Source organism: Trichosurus vulpecula, chromosome 7 (genome assembly GCF_011100635.1).
Source record: "Trichosurus vulpecula isolate mTriVul1 chromosome 7, mTriVul1.pri, whole genome shotgun sequence".
Taxonomy (NCBI): domain Eukaryota; kingdom Metazoa; phylum Chordata; class Mammalia; order Diprotodontia; family Phalangeridae; genus Trichosurus; species Trichosurus vulpecula.
Window position 1 is genome coordinate 94,216,561 of NC_050579.1, and position 15,491 is coordinate 94,232,051.

General features: G+C 37.2%; 1 protein-coding gene across 9 annotated transcripts in view; it reads right to left on the reverse strand.

Annotated features, from left to right (window-relative positions):
- The window catches only part of MAP3K4 (mitogen-activated protein kinase kinase kinase 4), a 154,481-nt gene that overhangs the window by 43,494 nt on the left and 95,496 nt on the right, over nt 1-15,491 (reverse strand). For all 9 annotated transcript variants that reach the window (XR_005010879.1, XM_036767180.1, XM_036767177.1 and 6 more), the window contains exons 5-9: nt 11,726-11,872; nt 6,868-7,025; nt 6,156-6,272; nt 5,107-5,206; nt 4,916-4,999 (exon numbers count right to left, since the gene is read on the reverse strand). Coding sequence is in view for 8 of the 9 variants with exons in the window: in XM_036767180.1 (XP_036623075.1) it covers nt 4,916-4,999; nt 5,107-5,206; nt 6,156-6,272; nt 6,868-7,025; nt 11,726-11,872 (606 nt within the window). In the remaining variant the exon portion in view is untranslated. The remainder of the gene's footprint in view (nt 1-4,915; nt 5,000-5,106; nt 5,207-6,155; nt 6,273-6,867; nt 7,026-11,725; nt 11,873-15,491) is intronic.

Genomic DNA, 15,491 nt, shown 5'->3' on the forward strand with positions numbered 1-15,491 from the left:
TCAGACTGGTTCTCTAAGCATTTATATGACTTTAGAGCTCTTCTGTTTTAAGGACAGTAAAACCTCAGCCTTCTAGAATGGACCATTTTTAGAACTTTGACACTTATAGAATGACTCTGGATTTAGAAATCATCAGACCAATAACTCCAGAACCTCTCTGGTGGGGAAGATGCTTCTGAATACCCAGGAAAAAATACATATGCCAAGAAGAGATGCAACCCTGAGCATTATGGCTGCTCTGTTATGTCAGGTCAGCTCCAACATGTGGAAGGAAAAGAAACTTCCTAAGTGAATGGAGTGGTCTACAAAAAGACTGACCTTTTCTCCCCTACAACTAGGAAAAAAGTGCAGGGAGCGGGGAGAGTGAAAGGAGGCATAAGAGACAAAAATGAAGAAAAGGCACCACAATACAGAGGACTAACAGCAGCAAGAGGAAAGAACAGACATGCTGATGCCAGCCAACGATGACGACAGAATCCATAATAGCTCTGGAAAACTTGGCTAACCAGAACTACTCATATGCCCAAGGGTTCTGAATAGCCAAGATTTTACTACATAAACTTAATTCTGTAAATAGCCCATAATTTCTTCTAATTCTGCCTATAAATATAAGTCACAGACAAAGCTTAATTCTATCCTCACTTACCTGCAAGAAATAAAGTGCTAATATATCGGTCCTTTCAGGCTAAGTATAAATGCAGGCTCAGCTCAGTAGTAACTGAGTATCATATGCACAGATGTATGTTTTCTTTTTGAAATGTAAGCCAGCACTAATTTTTATTTTCCTAAATCTCCAATGATGTACTTTGATCAGAGACTGACGAAGTATAGCCAAGTGAAATTTACAGATGATCCCCAAACTTTATTTTAACCAATAATCTCTCCTGAAAAGACATATATTGTTCATCCAGCAAATAGTGTTGGATGTATAATGTGTAAGGTACTCAATGACTGTGTAATAGAGAATTTGACCAATGTACAATTCTCTTCTACAGAATGGAACAGTCAAAAGTTAAAAGTGCAAAGCAGACTAAGAGAAAAATGTGGAATTTGCATAAACCATACAATCATCTTATAGGCTAATCAAGAGCTAACTGGATTTAATTATAATTTTTACAGTTACCATAAAGACAAAAGTACCAAAAAGGGAAAATAAAACTACAGTGTTGGAACTACTTTATTATCATGAATACAACTGTTTCATTTTAAATACTATTATTACATAACTCCCTGAGCTTACATAGTCCTCAAATCAAAGTGTGCTAATAAATTTTACACAACAGACTAAAGAATTAATAATAACAGCCAGCATTTACAGAAAGAAGTTTTAAGGTTTCTAAAGCACTTACATAATAAGAAGTCTTCAGTGTCTAATTAGCAAAATGCTTTATACATAATAGCAATAACTATTCAATGAATTTAAAAGTTATTTTAAAACAGTATTAATACAAATGAAAAGGGGAAATAAATGTTGGTGGCAAAAAGCTTTAAGAAAGATAGGTCTCTCTCATCATAAAAGTTTGCTGTATTTTTAAAAAGACCCGTACAGAAAGGCAGGGAATGGTAGATAAGTATGGTATAGTCTTTGAAGAACATCTGCCAGGGCTGGTAAAGCCCAGAAGCTGAGGCTGACAAGGAAAGACATGGCTCTGTCACACCAACCTTGTGTATACTCCCTCTAGTGATACTGAGATCAGCCTGCAACTACCTGCTCAACAGGTATTTACATCCCCACATAAATCTTCAACAGAAGGAGCAGCCACGTGGTACAAGGGGTAGAGCACTGAGTCTGGAGTCAGAGAACCCTGAGTTCAAATCTGACCTCAGACACTTCCTGTGTGACCCTGGGCTAGTCACTTAACATGTCTGCCTCAGTTTCCCCATCTTTACAATAGTAAAAGTAATATCACCTACCTCCCAGGGTTGTTGCAGGGATCAAATAAAATAACATCTCTAAAGCACTTAGCATAGTGCCTGGCACATAGGAAGTGCTATACGAATGTTAGCTGCTATTATTATTAGTAATATAGAACCATAGAATCACAGATTTAGCGCTGGAAAAGTCCTCATGGGTCACATAATCCAACACTCTTATTATTTTAGAGATGAGGAAAGAGAACCAAAAATCACTGAAGTAATAATGAGTAGTGTTGGGATTTGATCTCTAGACCCCCTGATTTCAAATCCAGTATATTTCCCATTCTGCCATGGACAGGACTGAAACAACTTAACAAGAACAACAAAAATGCTATTTCTACTCTTGTAGGTTCGCTGGGGTGTGGCCACCACACATGCTACAGGTTCTTGGAGCCACAGGTGAGATTGGGTGGCAGGTGGACACCAAAGATGGATAAGTAGCCTTGAAAAGGGCTCAGCAAGCCCTCCCACTAGAGATGCTAATCTTCCCTGATACCCAAACACTCCAGTGTGTGTATGTCTGTGTGTGTCTGTGTCTTTTGAGGGGGAGGGGGAAGGAAGAATACAGGTAATCAGGGCATGGAAGGGTAACTCATGCCTTTGATGCTGTAGGATCAGTGATGTTTTCTAATAATAGCATCACACTGATCTAGTTGAGCCTGGATTACTCATGCTGAAATTCTATTTTATTGCACATAAAATCCATAGCCTCTGGCTCACATAAAATCCTTGAACTCTCTTGTCAAGGGAAGAGCAGGTACTAGTTTGCTTTTTAAGATCTACTGGCTTTTTCCAGATCTTTTAGGAAAGACAGGTAGATACTGTTCCTTGAACACCAGCAAGAAGCCCATCTCAGGTACTCCTATCTTGTTCCTTCACAGTACAATGAGGGCTTGCTTGGAGTGAGCCCAGATCTCCTAACATTGAGCCACACTGTTTCTGAGAGGAGATAGCTTGTGTTCTCCCACCACATGAGTGGGAGTAGCCTCCTTCAATTGGCTGTACACCAGGAACAAGCGTCCAGGAAAGAAAACAAGTCTGTCCCAGAGTGGCAGTTGGATACTGAGGCCTCCTGAGATTCTCAGCCCCAGGTTTCTTTATAAGCAAGATTAAGATCCTCCCAGCTACGTGATACCTTCAAGCTTAGTCTTTTCTTTGGATTCTTCTTCCTGGTCAAGGGCCTTTGGTCCTGTCTTCAGAGACCTTGCCACAATTTATGTGGATTATTCATTTTTCCCCCAGTAATTTTAATCTCTGAAGACTATCAACCGATTAATGGTTATTTGTCCAATGATTACCAAATAGCTTGGAGTTTGGAGTTCTCAAATATTCAAATCCTTTGTCTCTTCCTTTTTCCCATATAAATGACTGGGTGAGGAAAAGGCACTAGAGACAACCACAGGGACAAGCTCTTTGTCCCTTTAAATTGTTCAATCAGCATTCTTGGCCCCTTCCTGGGTAGTTTCAACCAATCTCCAAACCTCAGAGGGGCTTTGAGGTGCACACACTCTTTCTGAATGACCCAATTTGTCTCCCTAACCCCCTCCAAGAATTGAGAAAAATCAATCGCCTTCCCTTTACTGTAGAAGTGGAGGGATGAAAGTTTGGAACAGCCAATAAATATACCGTCATACGTGGTTACTGGTCTAATTAGTTTTGATTGTTTACTTTTTTTCTTCTTCTTAAATCTTTGTTACCAAGAGTGGTTGACTAAACAGGGGAAGGATATATTCAGAAATAAGGTGATACAAAAGACAAAAGGAACAAACATCTCTACAGTGTCCATTAAGTGCTAGGCACTTTACCAAGAGCTTTATAAAAAGATAATTAAAAAACTAAAGCAGAACAGTTCCTTTGAAAAGAATATAACTTATGTTTGTAAACATAAACATCTAAATAAAGAAATATCAAGAGACTACTTAGCGAAAAATAAATTTTTTTTTTGCCTTTTAATTGTTTAGCATTATATTGTAAGTGAGTTAACCTATGTTTTGACAATCAACAGAGATAGAGAAGAAATAAGCATAGATATGCATGCATGTAGGAATAAATAGGAGTACAACCATGATGCTGACCTGATATAGATGGTGCCTTAGAGATATTCAGTAAAACCTTGAATCTTTCTCCCAAGGTGGAAAAAGATTTCACACATAAACATTTGCTGAAAGCTTCTGGCAGGAAAACAAACACCATGTAGAGAACTATGCTAATAATATCTCTATGAATCAGATATGCTCCCTTTCTTTACAAACATTTGAAAAGTGACCACCTTCCCAGAGCAAGTGAGCCAGAATTACACTCTTCTGTGTGTGTGTGTAGGTATATATATGTAGGCATATATATGTATGTATGTATGTATATGATCTATCTATCTATACATTACCTCTGAAAGAAGTGGCTGATATAAAAGATCATAGATCATAGATTTAGATATATAAGGACAACTTAGAGATAGGTCATCCAGTCTAATCTTTTAATTCTACAGATGAAAACAACTGAGACCCAGAGGGCTTAAGTGAATCATCCACAATCACAAAGGTGGTAAAAGGCAGAACTATAATCTGAATACAGGTCTTCCAACCCTAAATTCAACACCTTGCATTTCTTCTACAGCTATTTGGTACTTTAGATTTTATTTTGTTCTGGCATGTCTGGATTTATTTGCTAAAACTTCTCTTGCTCCTGAAGTGAGAATATATTGTAACATATTTAAACCAAGGTCTGTATATAAATGATCATCTGTTAGCTTAGTTGTGTCAAACTCAAATAGGAACAGATTCCTGTGGGCACATATTGACTTAGAAAACCACAAGTTAACATTACATATGTTGTAATGCATTTTTATTTATTTTGTTAAACATTTCTAATTACATTTTAATTTGGTTTGAAGCACTTAGGAGTTTTGCAGGCTCCATTTGCCTGCAGCCTGAGTTTGATACTTCTCAGAATACAATGCGATACGTCTACATTTCACCAATGCTATTTTAAATAATTTTACCTTAACATAATGTTTTGACTTCAGTATATCCAGAAGGTCTTGCACTGGTGCTGATACTATGAATTCTGCTGCTATTTCCAGATCCTAGAGCCGTAGTTGAAAAAAATATTTTTACTGAGTTGAATGTTTCTTTAAAGATACATAAAAATATAAGCAATGAAAACCAAACTTGATTACCATCATCCGCTCACCTTTCTTAACATTTTAGCAAAGCCAAGTGCTTTGGAAGCCCTTTCTCTAGCTTCATGAAAGAGCTCCTTCAGGGCTCTGCTGGTCTCTATAACAGATCTCCTGTAAAGTTGATTGAAATCCTGTTACTATGAATTAATATATGCCCCAGGGACTAAAAAAAGAAATATATATATATATATATAAACAAATGCTACTTCCATCAAAATAAATTTAGGTTGCTCATAAAAAGCAGCAGATTATCAGATATGTTATGAAACTTGCTTATTGTTTTCTTTTTTAAAAAATTGTATTTTCTCACACAAGTTAGTAAACATCAGTGAAAACCATTACCTTCTAAATACTTTTGTTTAAGATCAGACCTCTGAAAGTTTTAGGAACCACATGGGACCTTTATTTAACTCCAGTCAACCTATAAACATTAAGAATCAAAAGACCAAAAGCTTTTTTCATATTTTATACGGCAACAGCTTTTTCTCTTCCCTTAGGAAAATATATGAACAGAATTAGTTCTATCTACCTTTAACTTTTCAGTCCTATTCTTTTCTAATTGTATCTTTAAACTAAAAGATATCTACTTTCAGTTAATACATTCCCAGTTCACCTACATATAAAATATCTTCTAAAACCACAAAGAAGAAAACATGAGAAAGGCAAAATTCAGTAAGTTGTTGTTTTTGGTGGTTTTTTTGGTAAACGTATAACACCTCCTTGAGGGTCCTAGGACCAGGAACCTAGAGTAGGAAGGGACATCAGAGGTCATCTAGCCTAATCCCGTCACTTTTACAGATTAGCAAACTGAGGTCCAGGGAAATTAAGTCACAAAGGTAAGATATGAGTTGATAGTAACTTTTAGCTTCTACATAAATGGAAAACTTTGGAAAACTAGAAAATGCTAGAAAATAAAAAGTTGATTTATAATTGTAATTTATCCCATGTTCTTATTCTCATTGAATTAGTATATGCTTAACAGATTTTATGCTCATGAAGGACAGACAAAACACAAAAGAGGGAACATAATTTGAAAAAAGAAGACAGATAGTAGCTTGACCTGATTTCATCTGAAGCCGTGCTATCATCAGCACTAGTCCAGAACTCAGCACAGCTTTCCTGCAGGCCACAATCTAAAAATCCTCCAGTAGATTTCAACAGCATTCCTGCAATGTCACTGAAAGAACATAACAGAAAAAAAACAAAACTAAGGAGAAAAATTATCTTTACTTATTTGCCAATCCCTATGAAAACATTAACTTCCACATAAAAATTGAGTTCAGTATTGAACTTTAGGGGTAAAAGTTACTAAGAATTATGCTCAATTCTCCCCTTTGCCTGAGTAACAAGTATTTACCCTGTTAGAAAAGGAATAAAGGTCACCTTCAGACGCTCTCCCAATCCTCTCTCCTTATTCAATACTTTTATGGAGCTACAGTGCAAAGAGAAGAATTCATTTCTAAGCAGAAAACCTAAATAGCGTCATTTCCTCAGATAATGGAAACAGAGTACAGCCAGCCCAGGTTATATACTGTCATGAGAAAATCTAGTAATGCACACATTATCTTAAGACTCTACTTCCCATATAACCTTTGTAGCCCAATTTCTCTGGTTTCCATCAGCCTTCCCATTTAGGGAACTGGCCTCAACAATTATGATTTCAACTGAACTAAAATCTGAAACTTTATAGAAAGCAAGCACTTCAAATCAAACTGATAATATAAGATTAAGAAAACTATTAATGTTACATGCAAAACAACAGTAAATCCTACCAAAACAATTTTCCAGCCTGTGCTTCTCCTCCTCTTATGTAATGAGTTATTTCTTTGGTGAAATTCCATTCTTCTTCTAAGAGATTTTTTAAACTATGAGATGCTTGAGGTAACTGCTGTAACATTTTGATCCAACTTCTCATGTAATCAAAATACACCTTTAAATATAAGCATAAAAGAGAAATACATAAGCTTTCAACTGAATAAGTATAAAAACGTCAAATTAAAAGTAGGCAGAGACACTGACAGCAGCAATTATAAGTTAATGAGGGAGAACACCAAGAAGTAAAAATTAAGATAGAAACGGTAATGACAACAATGAAAACTCCAGTCTCAAGCCATTTAGAACTAGGAGGAAAAAAACTTTTTATACCCCTCAACAGGCCCTGAAAGTACCATGGTACTGTTTATTTAGCACAATGCAATAACTGACATTTATGATTACAATAAATCCTCTAAAACAATTAAATTGTATTTAGCATCCTATGGAAGAAGGCATAGATGTGCACAATTCATTTAAGTTAGTTTTGCATGAAACAGGGTTAAAAGAATTTATGAAAAATCTTTATATCTGATGGAAACCTAAAATGTGCTACATACTTCCCTGCCTTCTTAACTGGAATACATTTTTAACCATATTTGAAGGAAAATTTTAACTGCCAAAACCAAAAGGTTAAATCTTTAATCACTGATCAAATTCACTTGTTATGGATAATAACTCTAATGAATCATAAAGACAACAATGAAGAAATAAGAAATTCAAATCAACTAAATTCAAAAAATATTTATTAAACATCTACTATGCGTCAGGCTCTTTGCTAGGTACTGGGGATACAAACACAAAAAATGAAATAAAAGACATCATTTATCACAACCTGCTTACTACCAATCCCTGCCAGAAACCAAAAAAAGTAATTACTAAGATTGAGCAAATCTCAAGAAACCTGAGAATTAGGGAGGAGAAATCCATAGAACTAGTATTGTCATAGCATATAAATCCTTATATAGAAAAGGTCAACTAGAAAATATCAAGAACTATCATATACACACACATACATATATTCCCATCTCTGAAAAATTTCATAACAGCCATATATAGGGCATATTTAATGAAGGTTTGGAAAGTAAAGACTCAGACGTTTTCAAACAATACTCTAAAGGCATCTGCCTTTTTTTGCTTCTAAAATAAACTTTATTGATGCCTTTTATATGTAATTGCACAAAGAGCCTCAGCTTGAACTTTTTGCGGCAAAAAAGGAAATTAAACAAAAATTTACAATCTTTTATATATCTGAAAACATATGGAATATTCTAGTCTATATGCCTTTATTTCTCTGCTATGACCGAGGAGATGGGTTTAATTGTCTGCTCTCTGGGACATTCGTTGGTATTTCAATCGCTTAGAGTTTGACTTCCCAAACCTACTTTCCTTCCTTAGCTATAATCTGGAATAACCTGTATCTATTAGAAATCTCAAATTCAACATGTCCAAAACAGAACTCATTATCTTTCCCCCTAAACCCTCTCCTCTTCTGTTCTTCACTCTTACTATTGAGGGCATTACAATCTCCATCCTCCTAGTCACCTAAGTTTGAAACATCAGTGTTATCCTCAACTCCTCACTTGTCCCACATATCCAACCTGGTAACAAATCTTGCACCTCTACCTTGGTATCTTTTATGAGACCTCCTCATCTCTACTCACACCTGCACTAACTACTTCAGACTCTCATCACCCCAGAACTACTGCAATGGCCTTCTCACTTCAATCAATCTTCCACTTAGCTGCCAGCAATTTTCCTAAAACACAGGTGTAATCATGTTTCCCTCCACTACCCCCATCTCACCCAGACTCCATAAACTCCAACAACTCCCTATTACTTCAAGACTCATATAAAGAATCCTCTGTACAGTATGTAAAGCACTTTCAAATTGGCCCCTTCCTAGTCTTCACACTCTTCACCCCTCTTTGCACTCTAAAATCCAGGCATTCTGGCCTGCTTGCTGGCCAGACATGACACTCCACTTCCCAACTCCATACCAATGTGTTGGCACTCTGCCATGCTTGCAATACTCTCCCTCTTCACCTCTGGCTCTCAAGAATTTATGGCTTCCATCTACATCCAGAGAAAGAAATATGGAGCCTGAATGCAGATCGAAGCAGACTATTTTCTTTTTCAGTTTTGTTTTTTTCTTTCTCATGGCTCCTCCCATTCATTCTAATTCTTCTATACAAAATGACTAATGTGAAAATATGTTTAATAGGAATGTATATGTTGAGCCCACATCAGATTGCTTGCTATCTTGAGGAGGGGAAGAAAATTTAAAACTTGTGGAAGTGAATGCTAAAAACTAAAAATAAACTTTTTTTTTTTATTTTGGAGCGGGGAAGGCAGGGCAATTGAGGTCAAGTGACCTGCCCAAGGTCACACGGCTACTAAGTGTGTCAAGTATCTGAGGTCAAATTTGAACTCAGGTCCTCCTGACTCCAGGGCCGGTGCTCTATTCACTGCGCCACCTAGTTGCCCCCTAAACTTACTATTAAAAAAAAAAATTCATGGCTTCCTCTCAGACTTGACTCAAATGCCACCATCAGCAGGTGGCTAAGGTTGCCTTCAATCTACTTCCTATATTTTTCACATACTATTTCTTTCCATGTTGCTTTCCCATTAGAACGTAAGCTTCTTGAAGTTTTTTTGTCCTTTTTAGTACTCCAAGCACTTGGCACAGTGCCAATTTGTAGACAGCCTGATTTCCATTAGTTCTTTTAAAAATTCATGTTAGTGTAATCATCGTTTTCACCATCCTCTTGGCTCTGCTGACCTTGTATCCCTTCATACGTCACTTCCTATGAGTCTCTGAATTCCTCATATTCATCCTAATTAATAATAATATTAAATTATGTTTACACAGCACACTTTTTTCAGCCATTCTCCCAATTGACAAAGTTTAAGCTAAACTGCCCAGTCATGTAGCTGATAACTGGCAGAGTCAAGATTTTAACCTGTTTTCCTACTCTATGTTCAACTGCCTCTCTTTAAAATCCCTTCTTTGAAGGAGGAAGAAGATAAAAAAGGGGGGATGATAGAAGGGAGGGCAGACGGGGGGAGGAGGTAATCAAAAACAAACATTTTCGAAAAGGGACAGGGTCAAGGGAGAAAATTCAATAAAGGGGGATAGGTTAGGAAGGAGCAAAACATAGTTAATCTTTCACAACATGAGTATTGTGGAAGGGTTTTACACAATGATACGCATGTGGCCTATGTTGAATTGCTTGCCTTCTTAGGGAGGGTGGGTGGGGAGGGAAGAGGGGAGACAATTTGGAACTCAAAGTTTTAAAAACAGACGTTCAAAAACAATAACAACAAAAAAAAGTTTTTTCATGCAACTAGGAAATAAGATACACAGGCAATGGGGCATAGAAATTTATCTTGCCCTACAAGAGAAGAAGGGAAAGGGGGATGGGAGGGGAGTGGGGTGACAGATGGGAGGGCTGACTGGGGAATGGGGCAACCAGAATATACGCCATCTTGGAGTGGGGGGAGGGTAGAAATGGGGAAAAAATTTGTAATTCAAACTTTTGTGAAAATCAATTCTGAAAACTAAATGTATTAAATAAATTAAAAAAAAATAAAATCCCTTCTTTGCCTCACAAATTCTTTTGTTGTAGTCATATTATTCTCCACTGAACAAAAGCTGGAAGAAAATCATATATCTAAAGAATCGGTGGATTCCTTACACTTTTGTGAAATAAAAAACTTTAGACAAAGGAATTAGGTGGCACAGTGGATACTGAGCTGGACCTGGAGACAAAGCACAAGCTCTATGACCCCTGGCAAGTCACTTTACTTCTGCCTTAGTTTCCTTGTGTGTAAAATGGGGAAATTAACACCTGCTTCTCAGGGTTGTTATGAGGATCAAATGAGATGAAAATGACAAAGTGATATATAAATGCTAGCTATTAATATTAAAACTTTTAGTAAGACAATGAGTGTGATGAATAACAATGTTTCTTTTTATATACTAGTTTAATCTTAGCTTCGAAAAAGAAACTTATTGAATAATGTATTCATTTTTATAACTTTGTAAAGTCAAAGATTTTTTACATATTTGGAATTAGCTATATGTTACAAGAACATCCAGAACAGCTTGAATTTTAAAGACTATAAGTGATTTAAATTAAAAAAAGAGAGAGCACTGCGGACCATTAGAGATAGCTTGCTTCCTCTAGATGGAGTAGGATGTGAACTGAGGAATCAAGGTAAGATTTAGCTAGATAAGTAAATGGAGAGAAGAGTATTCTCTAAGTTAGGCAGGAGTAGCATAAGCTATAGCACTAGAAAAGATCAAAGTTAGGATGGAAGAGGTTATATATAGGGGGCAAGGAGACTAACACAATGGCAATGGAAACAAGGTTACAGAGGCAAGGTGGGCCTAATCATCATGGCCCTAGGTTATTTTGCCCCCAAATGCATTATGCAACATTTAGACTGATGTAAGATTTCCTGTTACAAAAAATGAGGGGCAGGCGCGCACAACACGCATACCCAAAAAAGGATCGCCTCTACAACATACCTAACAAATAGCCATCTAGCCTTTGCTTGAAGAGCACAAAGTAAAGTGGAGTCCATGTCCTCCTGGGTATAACTAACTGTTAGGAAGATATTCCTTATATAAAGCCTAAATTGGCTTCACAGCAACCTCCACTCGTTCAGTTATTTCTACCGTCCAGGGGAAAACAACATAAGTCTGATACCTCTTCTATAAGACAAAAAAACCAAACTAATTGTCACAGGTTTATCATATAGAACAAACAAAACAAAATTATAATAATTACTTTTCTCATCATTGATCCTTACCATCAACATTTTATGCAAGTCCTCTTCAAAAGAGTCTATATTGCAGTCAACCTTTTCCAAATCATCTAATACTTCATGAAGCATGAATTGGTAATATTGCTTCATTAATAGACCACCCTTCAGGACCTCTTTACACTCTCTTACCAGCTATAAGAAAAGAAAAACATGTTAGAGTTATAATCTATCATTTAATCTCTTCTTACTGAATCCTTCAGCAGTTCAATTAATTCAACAAGCATTTAACATAACCCTATGTGCCAGGCACTATACCATATACCAGGAATACAAAAACAAAACTCAAAACAGTCTTTGTTCTGAATTTCTTTAAGTTCTTCTGGTGTAAAACAGCATATACATAGAAAGCAAATACAAAATAACTTCTAGGGCAGCAGAAGTGGTCAAAATGGGGAGATCACAAAAGACCTCATGCTGGAGGTGGCACTCAGCTGAGCCTTGAATAGAGTAAGGTATTCTAAGAGTGGGGATGGGGAGAGGGAGTATTAATGGCATGAGTACAGTATGTGCAAAGAAAGACAGAGGTCACAGATAATATACTGTATGTAACCTATTTTTATTGGTATTTAGCCCCCACAAACGACCAGAGAACCTTGACTTCAGAAAGCTTTACATTAATTCAAACTGAGTCAATTTATGATTATGTATAAAATATCTTAGCAGGTTCAAACTCAATGCCTTCCCAATTTACGAAGTTTGTTGCTGCTTTCCAGTTTCAAATGCCCCAGTACTCAGACATTGCAACACAGCAGTTGCCATCACCCTTACTATCACCATCACTCACTCCCAGAGGAAAAAGTCAGGAAATTGTGCTAGATCTGGTCTCATACAAACTCACACTATTTAATCTCTACTGGGCCCTCACTGCTACAAGTCCTTTTAGCTCAAATCTGAAGGACCTACAGGACACTACCCACAACTGTCCCCAGCTGATTTCCACAATCATAAATCCCCAAGGGACACCCCAACACCCTGAATCTAAGCAGGAGAAACTGCTGCCTACCTTACTGAGTAGAGACCAGTCAACTATCAGCAGGGGGGTCAATTATCAAATGTATGGATGGGGTGTGCATGTGCGTACGCGTGTGTGGCAGTAAAACAAGCAAAACAGCTCAAAATGGCTATTTGTATAGCTAGAAGCCAAGGAGAATAAACCACTCTGAAGATCTCTGAATTCAGTAACTTCTTCACTTTGATCCTTCTTCTCTGTCTTTTTGGCTGGATTTCCACTTTCCTACTAGCATTTTGATAGTCAGTAAATCACCTTCTCAACTCAGAAAGCTACTGGTTTAGCCCCTTGAATTTTTAATTTCCTTTTTCTACAACACAGCCCATCACTTCCATTCATCCACTTAACAAATGTTTATAAAAGGTCTGTATTAGGCCTATGAAAGACAGTATGCTACGTTCTGGGGACACGAGAGTGCGCACGCGCGCACACACACACACACACACACACACACAAATGATCCCTGACTCAAAGAGCTTACGTTCTTCCAGAGGACACAAGGAAATAAAATTTGAGGAGGGAGAGAGTAATAAAAACTAGGAGAATCAGGAAAGTAACAATGGAGGCAACTAAAGAAAGAAGTTAATGATTCTGAGTTAGAAGTCGAGCAGGTGTGATTCAAAAAATCACACAATTTCAGCAATGGAAGTGAATCTCAATGGCTTCCTAGCACAGTTGACACCTCAAAAAGAACTGTTATCCAGTCTTTGACTTAAAGCTTCTGATGAGAAAGAGCTCACTGTCTTTTGGAACACTGACTGTTAGCCAAGTCTACCCTCACATCTGACTCTTTGCAACTTCTACATAATACTGCTCGTTCTAACCTCCTAGGGTCAAAGAAAACTATTTAAATAAATCCTCTTCTGCAAGATGGACCTTCAAACATTTGAAATCAGCTCTTATGAACCCCATCTGCCTCCAAGGATTCTCTTCCCCAGCATAACCAACTCCAGTGTCTTTAACCAATCCTTAAAAGGAATAAATGCAAGGCCTTTCATCTGTATAAAGACCTTAATTTTCTGCAGGCAGATCTCTTGCAACGCATCACAATACACGAAACAGTAAACAAAAGTACTGCAGTGAACCAGTTAATGTGTAATGTGCCCACTGTACAAAAAGTATGTTTTAGTGCCTAGAGACCCATTTAGAGTTAAATCAGAAACTCAAGAGATAAACTTTGATAACTTCTTATGTGCTCTCAACCACCAAGGTCATGAAAAGTAGGATCCTCTCTCTCCTAGAAAAGGCTCAAAGCAAGCCATAGGACGAGCTAAATTCTTGAATCCACTCTCCTTTATCCCTTGTTTGCTCCCCTCAAACAACAAAAATGACCAAAAATCCAAAAAACATAGCTCTAGATGCTTCACCACCATTTACCACTCTGGAGCACTCCAAAAGTGAGGTAGCATCCCTCTCATCTTCAGCTGCCTTTAATATTCTTTAATATATCTAATTTGGACACAAGTACTGTGGTGGGCTTTCTCCTTTTTCCCCTCTCCAGCTGGGATGCTCACACCATATACCTGCCTTTGCTTCAACCTTCTGTATATATATATTTTTAAAAAATCTAAGTTGGTTGATGCATTAACATTGGTCTTGTGTTTGGCTATTGGCCAGTAAATGAACTGAAACAAGAATGAGAAGCTTGCTAAGTCCCATCATTTTTAAATATTCAGAACTCAGACAAGTAGTCCTGATTCAAACTGCTACAATGAGCGGCCCCAATTTACCATCCTGCTACCTGCCCCTAAGCAGAGTGATTCTTAACTTTTGGGGGTGTCATGGATGCTTCTAGCAGTCTGATGAAACCAGTGTCTTTAAATGAGTAAGACAAAAGGCATAAGTTTACAAAGGAAAACTATTATTGAAATATATTTCTCAAAATAAAAAATATATATTCTTCAAATTCCAAGTTAAGAATCCCTGCCCTAAATGTTCTCCAGCTTATGAAAGTCCTTCCTAAAATGTGGTATACAGAACTAAACGTAATACTCCAGATGTGATCTCTCTCCAGATGTAGAGTACAAAGGGACTATCACCACATTATGCTTGGGAGATATGTTTCTCTTAACATTGCCCAGTATTCCATTAGATCTTTTGGCTGCCATGTCATCCTGCTGACTTATATTGAGTTTGCAGCCCATAAAAAGCCTCATATCTTTTTCAGAAAAATGCAGTCACACTATGTCTGCTCTATTCAGCACTTCTCAAACTGTGGGGGTCGCAACCCACAGTTTAAGAAGTGCTGAGGGGGTTGCAAGTGGAAAAAGTTTAAGAAGTTCTCCTTTATATTATACTTGTGAAACTAATGGTTTTGAGCCTGTGTTAGACTTCTATTTATCTCTATTAACTGATTTTAAGTAATTATGCTCCAATCCTGTCAAGATCTGGTCATCCCATGTGTTAACTATCCCTCCCAGCTTTGTGTCATCTAAAAATTTGATAAACCTAATATCTAAGTTACTGACTGGTCCTTAACATAGTGTCTAGCACATAGCATGCACCTAATAAATATTTACTGATTGACTGACCACAGTGTTAAACAGTACCCTACAGAGAAAAGATTATTGAAATACCTCATGGTCTCCTTCCAAATGGACATCAAACCATTAATGATTTTTCTCTTGTCTGGCAGATAAACTAATTCATAATCTACTTTTTATATTATGGTTTAGCCCACCCATCTCCTTTTCCATTAGAATAGCATGGAGGCAAACCATTTACAGCATTTCCCTGGTCTGC